This window comes from Orycteropus afer, unplaced genomic scaffold, assembly GCF_000298275.1.
Source record: "Orycteropus afer afer isolate SDZICR_OR568_19922 unplaced genomic scaffold, OryAfe1.0 scaffold00094, whole genome shotgun sequence".
Taxonomy (NCBI): Eukaryota; Metazoa; Chordata; class Mammalia; order Tubulidentata; family Orycteropodidae; genus Orycteropus; species Orycteropus afer.
The window spans coordinates 7,317,149-7,342,957 of NW_006921681.1; the positions used below are offsets into that span (position 1 = coordinate 7,317,149).

At 42.0% G+C, this 25,809-nt stretch overlaps 1 protein-coding gene across 1 annotated transcript in view; it reads left to right on the forward strand.

Annotated features, from left to right (window-relative positions):
- PEX14 (peroxisomal biogenesis factor 14) overlaps positions 1–25,809 on the forward strand; it is a 271,924-nt gene that overhangs the window by 76,942 nt on the left and 169,173 nt on the right. Inside the window, exons 2-4 of the mRNA XM_007942619.2 lie at positions 2,785–2,866; positions 4,259–4,389; positions 25,578–25,662. Coding sequence (XP_007940810.2) covers positions 2,785–2,866; positions 4,259–4,389; positions 25,578–25,662 — 298 coding nt within the window. The remainder of the gene's footprint in view (positions 1–2,784; positions 2,867–4,258; positions 4,390–25,577; positions 25,663–25,809) is intronic.

Below are 25,809 nucleotides of genomic sequence, written 5' to 3' on the forward strand. Positions count from 1 at the left end.
TTATGGACTGGCTGGTGAGTTTGAACTGCCGCCCTTTTGGAGGAGTTCCTATAGTTATGCGTGGTATATTTCCAAGAAAAATTTTATTTTCTAAGTGTTTGGCACCTGACCAAACCAAAAATCAAACCCACTACTGTTGAGTTGATTCCTGTTCATAGTGACCCTATAGGACAGAGTACAATTGCCCCATAGGCTTTCCAACACTATAAATCTTTATGTAAGTAGACTGCCTCATCTTTCTCCTGCTGAGTGGCTCCTGGGTTTGAACTGTTGACCTTTTGGTTAGCAGCCAAGCACTTTAACCACTGCACTACCAGAGCTCCTATTTGGCACCTAGGGGCTTCTTGAACCCTCTGTGAGGGGGCCATATACCACATTGCTCAACTCCTGGCAGAAAGTAGGCACTCTCTTTCTACATCTTTGTGGAATGAACGTATTGATGCTTGCGTGCATGTGTGCACATACACATCATGTGATGGTGTTGATGAGCCAAGGAGTTGTACTGCACAGTTGCTGCCTTGCTTCTCACTGGGGACTTAGGGTGCAGCATTCCCTCTGGTGCACACATCCGCGGATGTTTAGTGTATTATTGCCATGTAGGCCACATAAAGAGGGCGTTTTATGAAAGGGACCATCAGAGGAAACATTATAACTGAGACCTTTATAGCCTTTCCATTATTATGGTTTAAATCTTGACAGTCTTTATTTGCAGTGACACTGGGACCAGTAAAGACAATGCTCACTCCCACCCCCTCGTCCTCTCTCTCCACATCCTGTTCGGTAGCTGTGGTGCATCGATAGGCATCGTTAAGTGTGCAGTCAGCAGAGCAGAGCTTCTCAGTTTGTATAGAAACAGCCACTTTTGACTCAGAAGTTGGAAACCAGATGACTCACCGTTCTGTTTATTTTATTGCAACTGTCGTTTCACAAAATGCCCTGAAAGCTTTAAACTATAAATGCCCCAGTGAGGTTTTCGTCTTTCTTTTTTATTTTGCTACCTCTTCTGTTACCTCTAATCTTTTCTATCATGTTTCTCTTTTCTCTTTCCCTTTCATAATTATTTTCTTTCATTACTCTCTCTTTCTGTCTCTTTTCCTTCCTGTCTCCTCCAACCTGTGAGGACTATAATGGCACCTGTAGTTGAAGTAGTTTTTGCTAACATCATGGAGCATTCTCTCAAGCTTTAGTGCTATCTGATTGAGAGGGTACATTCTTAAATTTTTGTGTGTGGTTAAGAAATGGAAATGTACACACTTGTCAGAATTTATAAAGTGCTCATTGGATGTAGCTCTAGAAGCTAAGTGCCATGTCAGATCATAACAGCCCCTCACTGTTTAGGATACTACATCTTGCACAATAATGGGTGCATCCCAGAGCTCCCCACTACCTTTTTCCTCCCTCAGATGACTGCCACAACCACTGCACTGTAGGACTAAGAGCACTAGGTCTTCCCTAGGAATATTTTATTATGAACCGTAAACCAAAAAAACCAAACTCATTGCCGTTGAGTTGTCTCCGACTCATAGTGACCCCTCCTTAGGTTTCTGAGGTGGTATCGCTACAGAAGTAGATTGCCCAGTCTTCCTTCCGAAGAGTGGCTGGTGGGTTTGAACCACCAGCCTTCTGGTTAGCAGTCAAATGCCTTACCTATGAATTCTGATGTCCATTCTCAGAATGTTTGTTGCAGTGAAAAGGCTTTGATCATGTTAACCCTTTTCTTTCCTAAGATGTTACTTACCTGGAATTCTACCTGCCCAGTTTTATGAAGTTTTAAGAACTTGAGCACTCAAACCAGAACTTGCAAAATCTCTTTTCATGATTCTCGACACTGTGGCGCTTGACTAAGTCACCTGATTGATGACATGAGCATCGTTGGGTGTTAAACACCTGGCAGGGGAAACAGGGACCCTCTGTGGATTTACCCAAAGGATGGCAGACAGATTGAGGAATTTTAATGAAGGCAGGGTGGAGCCCTGATGTTCATCTGCTTTGGAGTATAACAATCCCAGCATTAGCCCCAGGAGCCTTGGTTGGAAACCTGCACTGGTGTCAGTGGTTCTAGCCTACATTTGTCCAATCCTTATACCCAACTGCACTAATTTTAGAAGTAACTAGTTGTAAGGAAAAAGAACCATAATCTAGCAACACAGAAACTTCTAATCATGTTTCTTGTTTTTCTTTTTCTTCTCGTTTCAAGGCCTTTGGTTCATTTTGGCCTTCAAGATGAGCCATCCTCTCTAAATTCTGTTAGAATAAAACTTCTTTCCTTTGTATATCTGAGGAAGGAGAGTATTTTCTATGTTGTGAGTGGAGAAAATATGGTATCACACAGTATGTAATTGATGGCTGCACATTTTAAAAGTGAGTTCTATATATATATGCTGGGCAGCATTAAACATAGAATGCTGTGTTTTTCACCCATTTGGCTGGATGTCTGATTTTGACACAGCCACTATTCCTGCTGCTGGAAAACAGAAAACCACAGGCTGTTAGCTTAGTACTTTTCTCTTCTGGGCCTATGATAGGAGTGGGGCATGGAGTGAGGGGTTTAAACCAAGATATTCTCAGATCCCCCTGACAACAGATGTTCCCCTGTCCCAGCTGTCAATTTAAATAAGGATTTTAAAGTTTCTGGCCATTTTATTTAAACCTTAGTAAGGGGTGCCCTGTAGCCTGCTTTGGTCTGGGTGCTTTCTCGTGGACTGGGAGCAGCCTCCCCAGGGCACCACCTCACAGGCTCCCTGTTGTTCCCTACCTCTGGATGTGTTCTCTTTTCCCTGGCAGGGCCTCTTTGAGGAGCAGAAGGACCACGTAGTACTCGTGGCCTGTTCCTTCCTTGGCTTCTCTGCTGAGCTATCCAGCAGGGGTGCCAATTCTTCCATTTAGCTGACTATTATATAGCCCTTAAAAGGGAAGGGTTTATTTTAGCTGGCTGCTATATTGATTGCTATAGGGACGTTTCTATTTTCGCTGGCTGCTATATTGACTGGGAAAAGGAAAGGGGCCGTATTGCCGGGAGCTGTCATATTGACTGTTACAGAAAAGATCTGTATTTAAGCAGTACCAGTGCACTGGGATCTCCCAGGCAGGATATTAATGCTAATTCATCCGCTCACCCCCTACTGTGAATGTTATTTGTTTAAATCTGTAGATTCCCACAGCGCGTTTATATCCTCACTAGAGTGAGCTCTGCTCCCTGTAATTATTTAACATTATATGCTGGTATAAATTGTAACAGTTAAAGAATGATAATGAGTAGCCAAAAAAGAAAAGAAGAAGGAAAAGAAAACAAAAAGAGAAGTAATACCAAAAATAGGAAAAAGAAAGGGGGAAAATTATATGTAATAAACATAACACTAGAAATGGCACAGTCATATCCTAAAACAGCAGCGAACAACCTCTAGCATCCACTCACCCACTCCAAGTCGACTTGTTCAGTGTTGCCCACTTCCTGTATTGTGTGTGCATTTTTGTGTGTGTGCCCCTGCTGTGCATGTATGCGTGTGCTCACGTCACCCCACCAGAAAGACACTGTTCTGACATGTGGTTTGTTCACACGTATGTAACTACAAATGGTGTGTGTGTGTTCTGTATATCAGCAGGAAATTTATCCATTAGCGATTTGGCTTCTTGATGAGCAGCTGAGATCTGATTTTCATTGGTGCTTCCAAGTTCACACAGGAACTCTGGGCCTGAGATCTATCTCTAGGGAAAGCCTTGGGGAATGCTCAGTTGGGATTGAACTAATAGGCCATTGGGTGTCACTGTCGCTCTACTGGCTATAGTTGAAAGAGGGCTTTTCTGCTGGGAAAACTGGACTTCAGAAGAAAAAGTTTTCCTGCCCAAGTTCAAAGTGTTGTCTGTCTACATCTTGAGATCCCTCGTTTTCCTGCGCAAGTTCAAAGTGTTGTCTGTCTACATCTCAAGCTCCCGCTTAAAAAGTAGATTGTTTGCTTGTTTTTGCCATGCTAAACTTATCGCATTTGTTCTTGAAAATTGTGTGCTGATTGTAGGTTTGGATGTAGCCAAGAGCACATCTAGATGCAGACTTCCGATGAACAGAAACCTGTCCACCTTAAAAAAAAAAAAAAAAAAAGAAAGAAAGAAAAAAGGAGGTAGCCTAATAGTATTCTGGAAATCAGTGAGGAAGGCCAGAGGATGAGGGATCTGGACAAGAACTCTAAAAAGGAGGGAGGAGAAATGGACTTGCAAAATCCTAAATCTGGCTAGTGCCTCCCACTCCTCTGTTGCCTTTCAGGTCCTTGCCAGTCCTCCTCAGGTGCTCAGTTGCGGTGGGAAGGGAGCTTCGAGAAAGAGCTGAGCCTTGCTGCCCGGGTCATGGAGAGGCGGGTGCGCTCCTCCAGCTGGCTGCTCCGGCAGCATGGAGCCGTGCCAGGCTTCACCACAATTCATACTGTGTCAGTTTAATAAATGCACTACTTAAATTATGAAATTACAAAAGAAAAAAGAGAATGCACTTATTCAGACTCTTAATACATTAAAAATAAGGCATTAAAACTCTGGCTTTTTTTTTTTTTCTTCCAGAATCAATAATGAACAGGAAGGGTTGTAGACATTAACAGTCATGGACATTCAAACTCTTATACATAAATTATCTTAGAAAAATGCACATAAGACTTGAATAATGTAAATACATTAATGCATTTAATAATTTAAACATTAAAGCACAAGCAGGAATTTGAGGCAGAGGCTGTTCTGAGGTAAGGGATTGGTCCTAGAACGTGTGTGTCGTAGGATCGATGGGTGATTTCCCCTTGAGACATTCTGGAAAGAGAGTGCCTGGCCGGCGAGTGTGCACTCCATTGCCAAGAATCCCTGGACATTCCTGATCTCAGCTACCTCCGTGCCTCTTCTTTTGCACATCCCCACCTTTGTCTTCAATTCTGTGTCCCTAGTCCTGTGCTTCTAATTGTTTGTTTGTTGGAAAATTAAATGCTTCCACTTCAAAGAACAGTGAACTTTGAGAATGTCTTGGTTGGGAAACCAAACTAAATTAAAAAATCCTTCACCCAGCTTTGGCTGTTAGTGACTTCAGAATAAGAAAGCGATTCCTCCTTGTAATCACTCAGCGGTGTGCTCAACCTGGAACCTGGCAGTGTGGCCCGTGGATCCAGGTTGCAGTATGCTGATAGATTCAGAGATGGGGTCTAATGGGACAGCAGAGATGATGGACTATGTCAGTGTTTGGGTGTTGGGCATAAAGATAGCAGGTGACTGTGACAGGAGACAAGACAGAGGTGCGTGGTCAGTGGTTGGTGATGGTGCCTTGCTTTGATTTTAAGATTGAACCAGACACTTGATGTTACAATGTTTCTCCTTTATTCCCAAATCATTAACAACAGCAGAAACTCTCTGCAATGTTGAAACCCCTTTTCTAGTAGGTTACTGAACATTCAGTTCTGGATATCTGGACTTTAAAGTCACCTGGGAAGAACTAAGAAGCCAGTAAAGTGTACTTCAGGTTTTTGATTGTAAACCCCAGTCTCTTGTGGAGTCCGTGGGTGATGCAAATGGTAACACTCTGTTCTTAACCAAAAGGTTGGGAGTTTGAATCAACCCAAAGGTACCTCAGAAGAAAGGCCTGGAGATTTTCCAAAAAAAGTCAGCCATTGAAAACCCTGTGGAGCACAGTTCTACTCTGATGGACATGGGATAGCTGTGAGTTGGAATTGACTCGGCATCAGCTAGTTTAGCTCTCTAGGTTCCCAGTCAAATTTTATAGCCTGAATCACAGCTGAGAAACTGGAAAAACCGCAGAAAGTGGGTTACTAGGTCCGTGTTCTGAGAATTTTTTTTTCTTTGCCTGTAGAAGAGGTGTGTTTATTTGGTCAGTAATGCAAACATTGTCCCACTAAGTTTGCTTTGGGCTGAAGGGACCCTTGAGAAATGGTTATCAGATGGCAGTGCCTGAACAAAACCTGTTTACGTTACTGCCAGATCCACTGGAGGCTTTTACTCATCTCACATCTCCTACTGGAAACTTTACCTGGGATCTTCTTGACTCGACTTAAGCCTTGTCTGCGCTGGCAGCTGTAACTGTTTGCAACCATTTCCAGTCTTCATTGCAGCCAAAGACAGTCAGCCCTGGCCCTGGCATGTGCTCCAGATATAAACAGCATTCCGCGGTGCTGTCCAGAGCAGCTAGAAAACCCACTCATTCATTAAAACTGGGAACCGGTTATTGATTTGGGAAGGAGTAGGTGAAGACCAGTAGAGACAGACATTGAGGTCAATTTGTCATTCTTGGGCTGAGCTCAGATTTTTCTCCTGATCTTATGAATCATATCTTCACTCATTATCCCTTCTCCACCTGTTTTATTTTAAGGAAGCATAACCTTTCTTTACCAATGTTATTTTTGCTCTGGGACAAATGTCAGTCCCAGGTCTGTTGAGACTTTTCTTTTCCAGAGTTTTCAAAGGCCTGCTGCCAATGTCACTTGTCTGGCCCTGAACAGTGGCTCTCTTTACCTACCTACGCGCCACACTATATCCCAGCAGAGGGAAGAAAATGAAAATGGTCCCTTCTCGCCAAAGTCAGGGAAATGCTGGCACTAGGGAGAACCTCATTCTCTTTGGATTTTGCTGATCACACCCAGGAAGGCTTTCTTTTCTCCCCCTACATTCTAAGAAATGTCTTATGGCCTTAACTACACAATTGGTTTGTGCCCAGTGGATTGTGTTGAGCTGGGCAGTGGAGGCAAGGGACCGACTTCCCCCTTCTGTTCTGGGGTTCAGAGTGCTGGTTGCCATCAGGCAGAGTGATCAGATAGCACTGATTGGGGGTCACTTCACCCCTGTGATATATCCCTTATGCAGATTTCCTTTGAAGAGAGAGGAGTCAGGTTCATTAATTAAAGGAGCCTGGCTTGGAGCGGCCTGTAATTATAAGTGCTAGAAATCAGAATTTTAAGAGGTCCGCGCGCAGCTGCATTTTGAAAAATGTAGGGAGGCACCTAGAAATACAGGCTGTGGGCAAGAATGTGGCCAAACCAGATTTGGGAGGTTTGGGTTTTGGCAGAATTCCCTTTCAAATTCATTTTTATTTATTCATTCTCTCTCAGTGGGAAGCTGAACCTGTGAATTTTTTTTTCTTTAGATTTTCTTTATTTTGTTGTTGTTGAGAATCTACACAGCTAAACATATACCAATCCAGCAGTTTCTGTGTGTACAATTCAGTGACACTGATTATATTCTTTGAGTTGTGCAACCATTCCCACCCTCCTTCTCTGAGTTGTTCTTCCTCCATCAACCTAAACTTGCCACCTCCTAAGGTTCCCATTCAGTCCCTCAAGTTGCTGCTGTCAACTTGATCCCAAATAGATAGTTCTTAAGAAAGCACAATGCCCAAGGCAAGCATTCTTTACTAGATAAGCTAAACTATTGTTTGATTTTTAAGAAGACTTCAGGGGATATTTTTAGCTTAAGGTTTAAAGATTATTACAGGGCACTAGTTTCAGGAGTTCTACCCTTATGGCTCCAGAAAGTCTAGAGTCCATGAGAATTTGAAATTTTGTTCTGCATTTTCCCCCTTTTGATCAGGATTCATCTATGGAATCTTTGATCAAAATATTCAGTAATATTAGCTGGACACCATCTAGTTCTTCTGGTCTCATGGCAAAGAAGGCAGTTGTTCATGGGGGCAGTACACTGCACGTTCCATGCCTTCCTCCTATTCCTGACTCTCCTTACTCCATTGTTCCAGGTGATTAGACACCAATTATTGTGCCTTGGATGGCCACTTGCAAGCTTTGAAGACCCCAGGTACTACACATTGAACCAGGAGGTAGAACAGAAGCACTAAGCATGTTATTAGACCAGTTAACTGGGAAGTCCCATGAAACCATGACCCTAAAACCTCCAAACCAATCATGAGGTGTTTGGTTGTACATAGCAGCCTCAGAAGCATCTTTTTTTTTTTTTTTTAAGTCATTATTGTAAATATATCTATCACACAACTTTCACCAATTCACTTTTTACAAGTGTATAACTTATTGACAGCAATTACAGTAAGCAACTGTACAACCCTACCCTTAACCAGTGCGATTTTTCTGTGACTAATATTAAATTCTCCTTTCTCCCTCCCTCCCACCCCTGGTAATCACCAGTAAACTTTGGTCTCTATATGTTTGCATTTGCCTGTTTTTTAATCTTTTCATGTAAATGAGGTCATAAAATATGTGTCTTCTTGTGATTGGTTTATTTTGCTTGACATAATGTCTTCAAGTACCATCTGTATTGTAGCATGAATCAAGACTTCATCCTCTTGCTGGCTGAGTAGTATTCCATTGTATGTATGTACCACATTTTGCTTACCCGTTAATCTGTCGATGGGCATTTAGATTGTTTCTACCTTTTGGCTATTGTGAATAGTGCTGCAGTGAACATTGATGTACAAGTCTCCTTTTGAGTCTGCTTTCAGGGCTTGTGGGTATATATCTAGGAGTGTTAGGTCATATTTTTAGTTTTTTGAGGGACCACCACACTGTTTTCCACAGTGGCTGTACCATTTTGCATTCCCATCGGCAATGTATAAGGGTTCTAGTTTCCCCACATCCTTGCCAACATTTGTTATTTTCTTTTTTTTAAATCTTCACTATCCTTGTGGGAGTGTAATGGTATCTTATTGTGGTTTTGATTTGCATTTCTCTAATGACTAATGATGCTGAGTGTCTTACCACATGTTTGGTGGTCATTTGAATGCTGTCTTTGGAGAAATGTCTATTCATGTCCTTTGCCCATCTTATCATTAGACTATTTGTCTTTTTGTTGTTAAGTTGTTGACATATTTATTTTGGCCATTAGATTCTTGTCAGATATATGGGTTCTGAAGATAGTCTCCTAATCTCATATTTTTGGTAATATGTGTGTGTGTGTGTATTTACTTTTTATTGTAGTTTGGATGAAAGTTTACGGAGCAAATGAATTTTCCACTCAAAGATTTTATTCACATTTTGGTTTGTTTCATGACCGTTAGTTGCAGTCCCCTCAGTGTGACAGCACTCTTCCCACTTCCTCTTTGGGTTCCCCATTTCCATTTGTCCTTCTGTTTTGCCCCTTCTTGCTTTCTGAGCTGTGTTTTTGGGCACATGCTGCCCTTTTGGTCTCTTGTGGTTGGTTGATTATACTGAGGAGTTAGTTCTTCCTGGGTGTTGTTACTCACTTTAGACACTTGCCTATTGTTTGGTTGAAATTTGATCTGTGGGGGTGGGTTCACTTCCAGGCTTGGAGGGTGTTTAAAGGCCATAGTCTCAAGGGTTCCATAGGTCTCTATCAGACCAGTAAGTCTGGTCTTTTTCATGATTTTGAATTTTGTTCTCCATTTTTTTTCTCACTCTCTGTCCAGAACTTTCTATTGTGATTCTGATCAGAGCCATTGGTTGGTAAATCTTTTGATGAGAAAAGTTCTTAATTTTAATGAGGTCCCATTTATTTTTTTGTCTTTTGCTGTTTCTGCTTTTGTTATTATATTAGATACACCATTGTTGAAAGCTAGGCCTGACACTATTGCCCTGTCTTTGAATTTTTTTTTTTTATTTTAATGAAGGTTACACCCTATGACTTTGTGGCTGTGTGGAAGGACAGAAAGAGTTGTGTGAACTAGAAGATGCTTTAGTTTTTAAGGAAGCAAGGGATCTTTGTGGGCCCAGAGAGCCAGCATTTCGCAAGATAAAATCTTTTTTTTTTTTCTTGAAATGAGGGGAGTGGTATTAAACAAAAATTTAATTTGAATATAATGTAGGTATATAAGTCCTGGGCCAACGTTGGATTCTAGAATCTTTGTCCTTACTTCTCTTCTCTAGAACTGTGTCTCTTCCTACATCATAAATTACTTTCTGCTGTGAACCCATAGTTACAAACAGAAATGTTCAGACCTCTATAGGCAGTCGTGACCTGTCCCTTTTCTTTCGCATTTCCTCAATTATTTTTTAGGTTGACCTTTTGCTCTGGGTACTTTCTCTCCTTTTTTTTTGTAATCTTTCTATTTGATTTATAAGGTCTCTTTTTGCTTCTTGTCAAAAACCTTTATTTAGATCTGTGATTATCTGCATCTCTATTAATGAAGCATGGCTAATTTGGGGATGTGGATAGGAAAGGGGAGAGTTAAGGGTTAGATGAGTAGGGGTCGGGTCCCTCTCTGCCTCCCCTGGGAAGGGAACTCTTATGGTGGGTGGGACTCTGCAGTGACCCTTGTGACCTAGCAGTTGCCTAGAACTGAGCCTCCTTCCTGCAGGACTGGCTTAGTCTCCTTGAGGGGATTGCAAGCCTGTTCCATTTCACAGCCTGGATCCCCTGCCCCTACTTTGAGATTACAAGGGGCTGATATATATATATTTAAGAAAGTAAATCCTCCATACTCTTTTTTCACTTTCTTGTATGTATATTTGTTAGGAAATCTACCATCAGTGAACCTGTAAACTGTTGAGTAGAGCAAAACTCTAGGAGACTGTCAGTTGGTGCATTTACAATATGCAGATTGCCCTTCCAATTAGATTGAAACATCTATTTAGCAGAGTGGTTTTGTGAAATAAATAACTTTTGAAGAAGAAGGCCTATATATAATAAATGTATATTTTTTCCTTCAGTTGCCGGCAGTGAGCTTCCTGCCTTCCAAACCCTGAAATGCTGATTCAGAAGCCGGAGCATCTTTGGGCTCTTTGCAGAATAAATACTTCTCCTTTGCTTTCCTGGCACAGGGATTTCATCCTTGATTTACAGCGCTCAGCTTGTTAGCTCCGGCGAAGGGGATATGGTGTGAAGGTCATTATGTCCGGTTTGTCCTCTCGGCGAGAAAGTGAGGGTGTATATGTTTCTTCCTGTGTGCTTGTGGTGGAAGTGCCCACCCCTCACCCTCCCCAGAATGATTAGGGCCAAACTCTTACTTCTTTCTCCTGCATCCTGTATGCTGCATGCCATCCAGCAGGGGATGAAGCACTGAAAAGCCTAATTCCAAATTTCAGGAAGAGTGACTTACCACTGAATAGAGAGCTCCCCCCCAGTACCCCTTCCCCCTCCTCCACCTCACACAGCCCAGCCGTGACAAACTGACAGGTAATTAACAGATCAGGGCCTCCTATTAGCCTGGCAGTGCTGGAAGCTGCTCTGGCTGTATGCAGGTCCTTTAGCAGCTCTGTGATCTGGGTGGTGGTGCAATAAGTGGTCAGAGCAGAGAGGACAGCAGTGCTTTAGGAGAAGCAAACAGAATGCTCTCTGGAAGAGAAAGTGCTTAAAAGGGAGAGAGGGGGCAGCGAGGTTCCTAGCTTGAAAGCACCTGGTGAGAATACTTGGACTTTCAGGGTTGCGATCCTGCACACCACCGCTGGTCTCAGGGAATGGTGATCTGGGCTATAATAGGATGTCTTATTACAAAGACATTTTGAAGGCCACTTAGTTCCAGGTCAGGCTATGCATTAGGTGCACTAATCATTTGCCGTAACACTGGACTGGAATTGCAAAATTGGAAGCATGCAGTTTATGTGTTACCACTTTGGCATTGGATATTTCTATGTAGGCACTAACTGCGCTGCGCGGCTTTCTCTCAGCGACCCAACTTTTCTTTCCCTGGGATTGAAAAGGCCTCATTGTGAGAGCATTCTCTGTTACCTACCAGTGACTTAGAGACTACTTTTCTATTTATCTTGTGTGGTCACTTTTCTCCTCTTTATGATTTGAAATATTAACATGTTGATTGATAAGTACAACACAGTGTAGGGGCTTCACATAGGCTCCGGTCTTGGGGCCTGGCATGTTGGTGCAGAAAGAAGTACCTAATTGCATCAAAACCACTCTTAAGTTCATGTATGTGGAGCCCATCAAGCTGAAAGCATCCAGACAGCATCTGCTGTTATCAAATCACTCGTGAATCCAGCTAATTAAAATAGAGCTTCATTTTTCTGAACCATTGTTTGGCAGGAATTCGAAACGGGTCTAACCCAATTTCTGCGTGTTTATGAGCCTTTATTATATCAGAGGTACTTTTCTGTAAATGTACAGGGCAGCGTTAAATGAATTGATCCACGCTGTATCACTGTAGACGCACTATGGACTTGCTAATGATTTCTTTTCCAGCTTTCTGGTTTCCAGACACACTCTTGAAAGCTTTTTCTTCTATCCTCTGTTCTTTGTCCTTTTTTTTTTTAATTTGCCCTTTTACTTTTAACATTTTTTCTTTGAAAAGAGGATAAATTTTTTAAAAAATTTGTTCCTAAGTGAAGTTTTCTTTTCCATTTCTCCATGGTTTTCCTTCTCCTCCTGGTTTTGCTCTTCTAGGGGGTAAGATCAAGCCTCTTCTCTGCCTTTTTTTCCTTGCTATTTTTGATCTTTCTTTCCCTTTATTTTAATTTTTTTCTCTTTCTTCTCTTTTACTTTCCTTCATGTCTTTTTTCTACCCTCTCTTTTTCCATTTTCTATCCACTGCCTTGCATTCCTCCTAATAAAATGTTTCCTCCACGTGCAACCACCAATTAGGGTAGAAAGGGGGTGTCCAATGCAGGCATAGAGATTTGTCTGCTTCGAGCTGTTGCTAGCCTGTTTTGCTTCTCTGAATTTGCTTGGGTGCTTTATTTTAGTTTTTAAAAAGATTATTTTTCAAACCACATCTACTCTTATTTTAGTCTAGTAATCCTACTTTGAAGATGAAAAGTATTATATAAATGCCAACTAATTATTCCTTATGATACTTTGGTGAGTCTTTAAGCAGAATTAGCTCCATTTTACAGATGAGGAAACAGAAACAGGAAAGGTAATTAACCCTCTGAAAGTTACTGAAGAAGTTGGTGACTGAGTTAGAGTTCAACCAACTCATCTTCACTTTGATTCTTGATGACTACCTCATAGGAGTTTACTTTTCTCCCTATAAGAATCATATACATTTAAAGTAAGGATAAGAGTATGCGCTCCCTTTTCTCCTTCTCTTCACGTACTTTTAACCTTCTGAAGTTTCATTTGTAGTCTTCAGATGTTAAATGGATTTCTAGGTAATTCCTAGGAAAGAAGGATGCCAAACCACTTATGGGCTGGTAAAATCCTGTCCATTACAATCTCAAAGCAGAGCGTTCACTTTCTGTTTGCAGCAGCTTCCAGTAAGTAGGCCCACGTCACATGCGCTGGCCCTGTTGTAGGAAGCACTGCCATATTTGATTGAATTTAGCCATTCTGGAATGACGTGTGCATGAAGTAGTCTCTTGCATTACTGTGGCCTTTATTATTGCTAATGCATTCTGACATTACAGGTGTAGCCTTGGCTCTCCCAGAAAGGGCAAGGCTGCTCTTACCAAGCTTAAGAGCAGAATTTGTGAAACTGTTATACAGTGAAACCAGTGTTCACATTTAGTTAATAAGCAGAGTAAGGGAAATGCTTTTAGAGAAAGGTAGTCAAGTGACAAAGGCCTATTCTAATTTCTCACCCAGCATTTTTTTTTTTTTTTTAAAAGGACCAGTTAGTATTCTTCTACAGAGAGTTAGGGTCAATGGATAGAAGGTTCAGGAATGTGTATTTCAGCTTAGTTTAAAGGAGGACTCCGGAAAATGAATTTATATTCTCTTGAGAGAGTGAGTTCCCCGTTCATCATAAGTATTCAAGCGAAGGCTCACTGATCATTTGTCAGGGTTATTGACGAGGACAGGCCTAGATCATGTGTGTGATGGCATGGCCTGAGACTCTTGTCTCTGGCCTCTTTCCTTGCCCTGGATTATAATAGCAAAAGCAGCATCTTTGCTCAAATGGTTTGATTCTGTAAGTGCCTGATATACTGTGAGGACCCAATGCATGCTCAGTAACTATTCATTTAATCTTTGGCTTTCTACTTCTTAATCTAACTTGAATAAACTGCTCTTGTTCAGTTAGCTCAGGAAAACCACAATCTCTGGCACCCTCCTGGAATGAGTCATTCTGGATAGTCAAAGTTTCGGGATGACTGTCGAGATCCATATGAGAACAAAACAAACAGAACATTTAAAAAGTTTTGGCTGGGAATTGTATAAAATGGATTATATACTTTCTTGCTTTATTAAGCAGAGGATCTGGAATATAATTTAATCCTGGAATATAATTTAATCCTGATGAGTCAGTATCATCATTTTAGATGTACATGTTTATATCGTGCTGTAAGAAGTGTAGCTCTGTTTTCAAAACCTGTTGAAATACAGATATTACTTGTCCTATTCTAAATGACTTTACCTGTGCTAAATGACCCCAAACTAATAAGCTTTTTGAATTTTTTGTTTACTTTCCATAGATGTTCTCTCTTGTCATTTGCTGTTGGGCTTTTCATGCCATCACTTTGTTCTATAAGTGTCCCTGTACCAGCTGGCTCGTTCTTCCTTTCTCATTTGCAGTTTTTAAATCTTCTGTGATTTGGGCACAAGATAACTAAGCTTGTTAGAGTTGTATATAAAATAAGTAGTAAGGAGTGTGAGTAAAGCTTTGCTATGTGTAAAATAGATGGGATTTGTAATCTCTTTTTTGGCAGCAGTGATTTCTTTTCCTGTTCTCTCTCCCTTCTCCCTTTTCCATTGATTTTCAACATTTTTTTTTTTTTTTTTAAATTGGGTGAGATTGGAGAGCTGAAAGAGTCTTTGCCTTGACCCTTCTGGAACTAAACTTTTTCTTCTGGCCTAGGTGGCACATGCTGCCTCATGGAGTAAACTTCAAAATGATAAATGTCCCAGCTGGAAGGGTCCTAAGGGCCATCCATGTGATCCCTTAGTTTATAGAAATGAAGGAATCTGAGGTGCTGGAGTGGGGAATTGAGAGGTTAGGGCTCAGGACGAGTTAGTGTCAGGGTTGGATCCACTGTGCAGCTTTCTTGAAACGATTCTGCCCGCTGTGAGGTTCTGTTCCTGACCAGCTCTGAGCAGAACGTGTATGTAAGTGAGAAAATATGGGTAGTAAAATTATAGAGAAAATTGTCTGCTGGCTTATGGGCAGGTTTAGAATTAAAGTACATAACCCTAAAAAGGCTTCTGTTTGTTGCAGGGTTTGTCTGTTTGCACTCAAGGCTGATAGCGACATCGTAGGAGAAGCTTTCATCCTTTCATTCAGATTCCCAAGAAATGCTGTTTCCTTTTAGTTAAAAAAAGAAAGAAAGAATGAAAGAGTCCAAAAGAGCATTTGATTTGAGAAACCAAAAGTCTAGAAAATGTATCCGGGAGTCCTCGTCAATTTGGGGCATAATGAAATATAAAAAATACTCAATAAAAGCTTCTTTATTACTTTAACTGTTTAAATGTGGAGTTTTTAGCCATCAGGTTAATGTTTTGGTATCATTTTTTTATTTGATTGTGAGCACTTTTCCAGGTAGCTCTGCCACTCGCGCGCTAATCGGATTCCCACAGATGAATGGTGCTAGCTGCAGCCTTACATCACTGCGTTTTTGCTTCAACATTATTTTATTTGGTTTTCCTGTAAAAGTTAATAACTCTGTGTATCCATGTGTTTAAACAGGCAGGAGGAGGGCGGGGGGAGAGCAAAGACAGCAGAAAACCCTGAGAGATGTCTCAGGAAGCTTTTTTGCTTGGTGGAGCAAATTGAGGGATTTTTGTCATTTCAAAGTATTTCACTCTGTGAGCAGAGTGTGGAGGATCAAGAAGGTTGCAGAGCAAGGTGGTAATTCAGAACCCTTCAGATAACAAAAAGTGACCTTGTCTCTGTTCCCCAGACAGGGCTGGAAGGAATTTGAGTGAGTTACCATCGATTTAGAGGAGGATGAGGATGCTCAATAGAACTGATTTGCTTAATGGTGAGAACTATTTACATTTTGCATTAACTATAAGTAAATTAAGTGCTCATTTGGCATCTCCTAGGTGACCAAGATTGGTAAAAATGTCAGATGTAAAGCTTAAAGACCCTTGTCTTCCACTTCCCATTCATTGTAGGTAGGTACAGTGGCTCGTGGCTAAGATGGTGCTGGTATTTGGTAGGCCTTGTTGAATCATTTATTTTTTAAAGTGCACATTTATTTATTGGCAGCTGTGGTTGTTATAAAAGAAACGTGCATGATGGTCAGTGAGAGGTTGCTGAATGGTTCCAAGCCATGAGGATTGCCATTTGATTCTGTGTGCTGTGGATTTCCTGGATGAGCTGGGAATTTCTAAGTTGAGGCTTATCAGAGGAGGCAAGTGGTATCTACTGATGAGTTTCTCTTCTGAATTTACATCTTGGTACTAAAGATGTAGATTGTGGGTAAAATCTGATAAATGGGTATGAAAATCAGTTCCATGGTCCTTATCTCAGTGCTTCTGAAAGAAGTCTTTAAAAAATAAGATCACTGTTTTATCGTCTGTGTTAGGTGCATAGTGTCTTTGGCTTTTTTATACTTTGTGTGGATAAACTACTTCTTTTATTGTTAGCAGTCATTGAGTCAGCTCCCCACTCATGGTGACCCCATACACAGTGCAACAAAATGCTGCTCAGTCCAGCGCCATCCCCATGATTGGTTGTGGATCAGACTGGTGAGTGAGATCCAAAGGGTTTTCACTGACTGAATTTTGGAAGTAGACTCTCAGGCCTTTCTTCCTGCCCTGTCTTAGTCTGGAAACGCCCCTGAAACTGTTGAGCATCACTGCATCCCCCGTGCCTCCACTGACAGGCAGGTGGGAGCTGTGCGTGAAGTGGGTTGACTGGGAATCAAACCTGATCTCCCACATGGAGGGCAGGAATTCTGCCACTGAACTACAACTGCCCTAGTTACTTCTAAAGTCATCTAAAGAGGGTATGTTAGATACCCATGTCTTAGAAAACAGAACCTGACCACCAGCTTATTTTATATGGCTGTGAGGTAAGTCCGATATCTGTTACCCACTTACTGTCAGAGTTGATTCCACTGATCTTTCTGTCTAGGTGGATAGCTATTCCCATCCACTTTCTGGGACCTGTTTGCTTGGTAACGAGGTTGACTTTTTGAGAGAAGCTGACGTCATCTGACCATAGTAATTTGAAGACTTTTGAGTCTATCTTCTTATTCTATTATGAATTTTATTTTTGGAACACCTACTTTTTTTTTCTTAGGCCGTGGAGGTATCTAAAATACTACCAGGAGCTAGGACTTGGAGGACTTCTGTTATTACTACATCTAAATGGTTTACCACCTTCTGTCTCCCAGTAGATTAAAGATGATCTTTAGCTCCCCACATTTGTCATTTCAAATTCTTTTCTCACTATCTTTTGGATTTGGCCTATTTCTAGGCAATGACTAGTTCTTTTTTTATATTCAAACCTATTTTTTTGACATCAGTTTTTCTCATGGGATGTCTGGTTAAGAGAACTATTTAGTGAGTCCTGATGTAGTGTTGTGCTGTATGCAGGGTGAAGGTAGAATTTCTTGGTCCAGAGCCTGTCTTCCTGGGAATTCAGGAGCCCACCTTCTTGCCTTCTGAGGAGAAGATGCTAAGTCATGGTAAAGGGACCTTGCCTTGTGCCTCCTGGTGGTGATCCATTCAGTGACTAACCCCCAGAAAGAACTTGAGGCTTGGAGTTGCCACTATCTGTGGCACAACCTTTCTTTGTCCCCTCCCTAATTCCATAGCTCAGTAGTGCATGACTAGAGAGAATGTCACCAATCTCTGTCTGTCTGGACAGCAAAAGAGGTGGAAACTGAAGTAGCACTTCACCGCTGAGCATCTGAAGGTACTACTGTTTAAGAGAAGTAACCTTCAGAAAGCATAAAATTCAGCCCATGATGGAGGCAGTGGCATCATTAGGAAGGTTCGGGGGACTGCATGCTAAATATTTTTAGTGTTGGAGTCACCAGCCACTGTCACCGTGTGAGCTCACAGTTCTCCTAGGGACCATCTTGGACACTGAGTCATTACATTCCTTTGGAGTGATTCAACTCAACAGCTTGACACCTTCATTAATTTTACAGCATGAAGCCTGGGTGCTCTTTGCTTCCTCTTTCACAGCACAGGGAATTAGAGAAATGTAGAAAATAGAAAACCAAGGGAAACTGGAAAAAGGAGCAGACAAGGAGCTGTTGAAAGACACCGTGTTAGGAAATTGAACCCTTTGCCTTTTCTTGGTGCCTCCGGGGACCAAGTACCCAACTCCTGCGACTTGTGGGTGGCACGGAAACCTTTCGTTTCTGCTCCTGGCATGCTGGCCGAACCTCAGACGCACAGCCAGCTCGTTTGCCTTCTCCGCTGAGGTCACTGCCACCGTGATCCGTGTATAATGGCATTTTCCTCCTCTTTTCAGTATGGAGGCTATTACAGTTTCTGCTCTAAACAGGACTTCAAACAGTTGGCTGCCAGTTGGATTTCAAAGCCAAGGAAAAGGCAAATGTCATCCCTTTTGTCTCCCCCCCTTTGGGTAACTGCTTTGTTGGTTGCATCAAAAATTAGAGGGGTTGCTATCTAAATTCAGGTGGGGATGCATGGGGACAAGGCATTTAAATTTGCTTTTCTTTCTCCCCAAAGAAGAAAATCCTTTTCCTTTTCAGCCTTTCCTAAAAAGCAGCTTTGATAGTCTAACCTCGAAGCAGGGGTTTTCAGTTCCTTTACAGCTAACATGTGCTCCGGCTCTTTCTGTGGCGGAGTCAGACGGGGCTGGCAGCTCTGCGGTCCAGGCTTTACTGCTCAGCCGCACCACTTCCCTCCAGGCTGGAAGTTGGCACCCAGAGTACTAGGCTGGATGTGAAAGCCTCTCCAAAGTCATCCATACGTCCCTGAAATCACTGTCACTTGTCATATTGGTTTCTGATGCTTTTTATTTCACATACATTTCTGGAAACACTAATACAATAACAAAACGATGACATCCTGGCAAGCCATTCACACAATATTTTTGACTAGGGCCAAGAAAAAAAATTTAAATGGCAGAGATATTTCACTTTGAAAGGTAGTTTTTGCACATGTGAACTTACCACTTTTCATAAAGCCTTTTTACTACATACGTCAATGTGTTTCAATAGAGACAAGGGTCAGTAATGCCTGCCTAGAATGCCCTAAATGCAGATTTACACAATAGACCTTAAAGTATGCGATGTTCTCAGGCAGATCCTTGTGCACTCTACCAGAGGCATTTTATTTCTTTAATGTGAAAAACAAAAGGCAGAGGAAAGTAAAACAAAGGAAATTAGGGCCCACAAGCTTAATTAGTAGAGGGTGGTAACCCAGATCAACAATGGGAAGGACACAATGACAAAAACCAGGAAATTCCATGTTGAAAGAGAGTCTCTTTCCTTTAACTCCTCGAGTGCCAGCTTCCCCAGGTGCCGGAGCCTGCCTTAAGTACAACTCCCTGTCTTCATTTTTGAACTTCCTGGCTTTTGTTGACTCTTTTCTCCTTTTCCCCCTTAATGTAAATGAAACATACCTTTGTGTGCATGTACTAATTGTAGATAAATGGACTAAAAATGCCTCTTGATTTTGTAACCCTCAGAGAAGGGGAAAGAGTGTTTAAAAAAACACAAAACCCTGTCACTGTCATCTGTTCATTTTTAATGAGCAATTTTAAAAAATTGAAAATAAAAGAGGAAAATGAATAGGTGTTGAACCAGCCTGTGATATGTAAATGCCAACTAGTAATTACCTAAAACCTCAATTTTCATTCTGTTTCATCTTGCAAAACATTTCATTTTCCCTGAGTGAAAACACTTCATTTGGGTTGTGTGCGTTCGCGGAGCGGCCGCCGCCGGCCTGCGCCTCTGCCGGCTCCGGCTAGGGGGCACTTTGGCTCTGCGCTGGGCTGCAGAGGGCCTCGTCCACCTCAAGGTTATTCCCCTCTTGCCGTTCCACTGGTTTTGCTCCGAGTGCTCCGTGGAGCCCCTCCCCTCTCCCACTGGTCTGGTTTCGGGGAGCCTTCTTCCTCCTTGTCCTTGCAGAGTATTGTATTGAATTTTGGCTGACTGAGCCTTCCTCTGCATATTAACTTTCCCCTCTTACCTGGCCGCTACACCCTTGGCTTTCCTGAGTTGGATTTCATGCTCAGAGAGCAGCTCTCTGCCAGTCTCCCTTTGCGATTTCAAACACAATAATTTCTATTTGTTTTATTGCACCTTTTTATCCTTTCTTTTCATTTTGGCGGCAAGGGGCAACCCTCCTCAATTGATGCTTACACCCGTTTGCTCTCCTGCCACACTTAGAATAGTGATTCTGTTGTGTCTTTTCTTTTGCTTGCTTATAAATTTCCTTTTCCTCAGGTTTCGGCTCTGCCATCTTTGGGATGTATTTGTGCAGCACCTTGGAATGTGGCTGGTGGTTGCCCCTGCTTCCTTCCCTCCCCAGCCTGTTCCCTGGCTAGAAAGAGAGCATGTAGCATTGAGAAAGTGAATGGAGAGCCCAGGTTTGTGAACGGTAGGTTACAGAGGAGTCTGGAAGCGGAAGACCAGAATTATGTTGTCCTAGGACCCTGGATCTGTGAGCGCTCTGCCTGCAGTCACAAGGAACACGGCCTCTTTAGTGAGATATATAGCTTCATAATTAGCCCGTTGCATTTTTTCACGAGTGCTAGCATCAGCGTTCTCCGATGTGTTTCTCTGATTAACAGCTGCTTTGCAACTATTTCCTTGTGCCACCGATGACCATATTTGTCAAGGAACTCCTGACAGAGTACTGATTTCTTACTAAAAAGCAGCCATTTCTGTTTGAAGAGGGCTCTCTCATTCTTGGTAATGTCTGGCTTTTAAAGTCAATCCTTGTTAAAACTCACGTTGGCTTTGGTTTAACGCTTGTTAACAAGATTCCGGGTCTCTACTTTAGAGTAGGTGCGGACGAACCTTTCACAGGCAATTCGTTCTTCCGAGCAGGGCAAGCAGTGCACGTGGAGCTGGGCTGCGCTGGAGTGGGGCTCAGGCCCACATTGTGGTCATTTCCTCTTGCCCTCTATCTGTGATCTCTCTGGCTTAAAAAGGACTTGGCTTTGGTTGTTGGTGCCACTAATTTTTGAATATCCTTAGTATTTTAGAATGGCTAATGAATGCTCACATGTTAGGAGATAGATGTGTGTAGTACACAGGAATGGTGGAATTGGTGGCATTCCAAATAAGTGTCACTGGAGACAATGCATCAGGTGCAAAGTGCTAAGGTTCGCTCCAACCCCTGGGTCGTTATCAGACAGGCTCTGTTCTCCCGTCCCCGTTATGCAGAAATGAAAGTGTGCATCCTGAAGATTACAATGGGCAGGTCTTTTCAAACACATAGGAAGCATCTCTTCTGTGAAGACTGTCAGGAACCTCGAGTCTTCTCACCAGGGATTACTTATCCTCCACAATGCATTTAACAGCCCATAGTTCATAGTAGATAACCCCCGAGTATACTGTATTCCATTGATTTATACAGTTACAAATCCTGCTCTCTCAAACACAAATCTCTCTCAATTGGCCAATCGTCTTGGATTCGAAGGTGTTTTTCAACCTGAAGCCCCCCTTTTTCTCTGACCTGCTGGCAGTCACTCCAGTGTAACCATTGTTACAAGATGGCCGAAACAAGAATTTACTCCTCTGCACCTCAGTTTTACCTTCTAGCTTTAAATGATAAGCAGTGAAAATGATCAAATTTCCCTAAAGTTAATGGAGTTGGTAGTTGCAGGGTGGTTTTGTTTTGCTTTGTTTGGGGGAGGGTGGGAGAGTAGTGGAAGTGAGAAATTTTGCTCCTGTTTCCCTGTGAGTTAGTCTTATTTTTAGTAAACTAAAAACCAAAAACCAAACTCACTGCCATTGAGTTGAATTCGACTCATAGTGACCCCTGCTTGGGTTTCTGAGGCAGTATCACAACAGAAGTAGATTGCCCAACTTTTCTTCTGAGGAGTGTCTGGCGGGTTTGAACCACTAGCCTTCTGGTTAGCAGTCAAATGCCTTAGGCACTGTGCCACCAGAGCTTCCTTTAGTAAACTAGCTACTGGTAATTCAAATATACTCTTTAAGTACTCGGTCAGTGTAAGAGTAAGAGAAAGGGAAGCCAAGTCCATATTTACACAACAGCAAGTCCACTCAACAGCAAGTGGCCTAGGCAATGGTATCAGGTGCTTTGTGCCAGAATTTTCTCTGGCTTGCTGCACTCCCACAACATGTGCAATAAAATTCCTGCCGCCGTTTTACATCTTTGACATTGAGGCGGAAGATTTGGCCTGAATTTATGTAATTTAGTTGGGCACAAATATAACCCATGAATAGTCACATTCATTTTCTAATTAGAAAATCAAACGATAATACAGGACAGGCTGCAGGCACCCCATCATTTAATCCAACAAAAGCGTGTTGTGTATGTGGGGTGTTTTCGGAGGGAAGAGGGGGTTGAATTGCTTCATGAAGTTAATGAAAAGTGTCCAACAAGAGGGGAAGGAAAGACAGACTGAGTGCACCGTCAGTTATTTAGATGCTAAAATTGTTGCATTATGGGGAAAAGCGTTTTGGGAAGTCTTTAACCTTTTATGTATGAATCATAACGCTTATAAAATTCTAGATTGGATGGCCCGTTCTCCCCCCTGTTGCAATACTGGATCCTCGCAGGGAGTGGGGCGGAGAAGAGTGAAGAGTAGGTGAAGAAATAATTAGTGGAAGGAGGAGAAAGGTTTTCATATGCTCGCACTTACATGTAGCTGCTTACCTGGGTATCTTTCTTATTCAGCACATTATGTTGAGGCTATTAGTTTGGGTGCTTTATATTTTTGCATCTGGCGTAGGGATATCGATGCTGTTAAATATGTGATTTGCCTGTCGCCTGCATTTTCAGACAAAGATCAAGAGGAACATAAACAAGCCCCAAATATACTTTATGTAGGTGTTTGGCAGTATCATTTTATATGACTTGAAATTAGTGAATGGAAACTTTACAAGAAATTGTTCATATTTTTGCAAGTTTGAAGTGTGCCGGGACTTTGTCAAATTCCCGTTAAAATAAATATGTCAATTTCATCTCCCTTCCAAATTCATTTATCTTGCTTTTTTAAAAGGTGTTTTCTACTTTACCTGATGTTTAAATTGGATTCGCTCGTTTATGCTGTTCTTTGCTATATCCCCCACGTTTTTCTTAAATGAATTACTAATGACAGAGCACTCCATCATCCCCTCTCTACAGCCACTTTAAGAAAAGCATGGTGATCTAAACCTTTTAACCTATTAAAGATGATTTTTCCCAATTGAATCAGACCCACCACAGGTGTAATAACTAATCATTTAAACTACACCTGCTATTATGTATTTTTAAGCCATTATGCGTGTTGGATAGATGATAATTCATGTTTATTGCATTGTCCGATGGATCCGTTTTGCCTACACTAGGCTGATTAATGTATTTAAAGAAATAAGAGATGCAATTTTTAAAAAAAAAAAAATTGATGGAATGCGCCAAGCACTGCATTGAGTGCACCATTAAACCCATCAGAACTTTGCTCTCTGACCAGAAATGCATATACCAAGGACTGTATTAAAAAAGCAAGGTGAAACCTATGTGTTTTAGTGGTGGGATTCTCTTTTCCTTCTCTGCCATGGAAAATTTTGGAAGGGTGAAGGAAAGGTTTATGTTTCTATGGGTAAATGATAGGAGCTGTGCTATTAGCATCTACCGCTTAAGACCTGTTCATCCACATTTCCTTCGACACCTGGTACACATATGAGTGTGCACAGACTGCTGCATGATATGAACACTGTAATTTTCTTGTGTATTGAAGGTGTATTTTTTCTCCAGGTGAAGAACAATTATCCCTGAGCCATCTGAGCCACACAGATTGGCATTGACCTGTGTGGCCTGTGATTCTGTAACGTCCGTTCTCTTTCCAGAGCATGGGCCTTTCCTCTCTGGTTTTCCTGAATCTCCTCCTTCATCAATTCCCTCTCCTACTGCTCCCCTCCCCTTTTTTCCTCTCCCCCTTCTGTTACTTCTCCTCTGCCTTCTCTTCTTGTCTTAATACCTCCTTCTCCTCTCTTCATTTCTTCCTACCTGTTCCCTTTTCTTATTTCTCTTTTATCTTTCCTCCCTCTCCAGCCTCTCCCATCTCTTCATTAAAGTGTGTCCATTTTGTGGATGTTTGTTAGAATTTCTTGATTTTGGTACAACCTGAGGTGAATCTGCAGTGTTGGGGTTCTAGAATCTCGAGCATCAGTTTTTCTGTAGTCCAGACTGGTTCGTTATCACTGAAGTTTGTGGTGCTGGTTAATATTGTAATGGGTTTTCAGTGTTGGACAGATCATGACTGGTAGGGAGCTGTGTTTGGCTCTCAGGCAACACTGGTGTGTCATCTTGCTGACAGGTCTACATCTGAAAAGTTCAAGGAACCTGAGTTCATCCTTTAGGGAGGATGTCTTGTTAAGCCTCCCGAAGAGTGATTATTGGAGAAATATATAGGGGAGTTACCTAGTTTAACCCCCACCCTAGTTTATCCACAACATCTTTTATTACTAGAGAAGCCGGTCTGGTCTCAGAATTAAATTCATATAAAATATGGGAAAGAGATGATTTGCAACTTGTATTTCATTTATAGTCACAGTGCTTTCTGTTTGAATCTATGCCCAACTGCTACCCTTAGTTTGAAGGATCTTAGAAAACTTCCTTATATTTGGCTCATTAAAAATTCTTTCTTTCAGCAACTTCCAAGTGAACTGCAGGGCCTGTTGACTTTACCTGTAATGTGAGACCAAATTATTCTTTTGCTTTTGATGAGGTGGAAAAATGCCAGTCATTTAAAATGGCCCCTTTTCTATCTGGGGCAGGTTGCTGTTTCCCACCCATCACACTCCTGTCTCAGATGGAGAGCAGACCAGCATCCGTGTAAATGTGCTTTGTGTGTGCTGAGTGATGTGGAGGCAAGAACCTTGAACAGTTTTCCTTCCATCCCTTACTTGCCTGATTTGTGAGATATGAAGATTTCATTAACCAATATGTATTCTTTACCAGGGGTAGCTAGGTAATTGGCTAATCTGTCAGCTTTTAGTCGTGGCAACCCAAACTTTGTTCTCTGTAAGCAGCTCCTCAGAGTTCAGTTCCATTGCCTGATGTGACCATATGAGTGGCTGTGCATGTTGTCCCTTCTATAATCCCTTCCATCTGGGGTGTGCTCAGCACTTGGCCAGGCTCTGTGGAGGAGCATGGTCTTTTCCCTTTAGATGCTTGCCATGTAGTTGGGGAGGCAGCTGAACATTAGAAGACAGCATAATTATGTCTTCAATATAGTACACACTACATGCATTGAAGAATTGAAGGGAGTAGGGAGATCAGAGATGGCAGGCTTATTTTAGGAAGGCTTTTGAGAAGTTAGAACAGGCTACCAAAAGGCTGTGTGTGTGTGTATGTGTGTAATATTTAGATAGGTAGAAGAGGGACAGGAAGATAGAAGAGGGCAGAACATGGGCACAAGTGCAGTGACACAATGAGGCTTGACTAGGAGAGGATGGGGAACAATTATAGCAGGTTTGACAGGCTCAGATACAAGAAGCCAGTGAAGATAGGGAAATAATAACAGTCTTTCATTCAGGTAGATTTTAAATTTAAGAAATGACTGGTTATAAATTTGACCACAGTGGTATGCTTGCTTTGTATGGACTTGAGATAAACTCATAGGATTTTTAATCTTGAAATTTCAGATTAATGAGGTTTACTTTTCTTCTCTGTTTTATCTCCCCTACCAGATTGCCACAGCCGTGAAGTTTCTACAGAATTCCCGGGTCCGCCAGAGCCCGCTTGCAAACAGGAGAGCATTCCTTAAGAAGAAAGGTACAGGTTCCCCGTGGCCACACACAGCAGCCTGCAGAAAGGGGTTGGGGACAGGGCAGACGGAAGCCCTGGTGTGGAAACAGTTGCTGAGTACATCAAGGATCTGCTGTAGCTGTCCAGTTGTGTGTGTGTGTGTGTGTGTGTGTG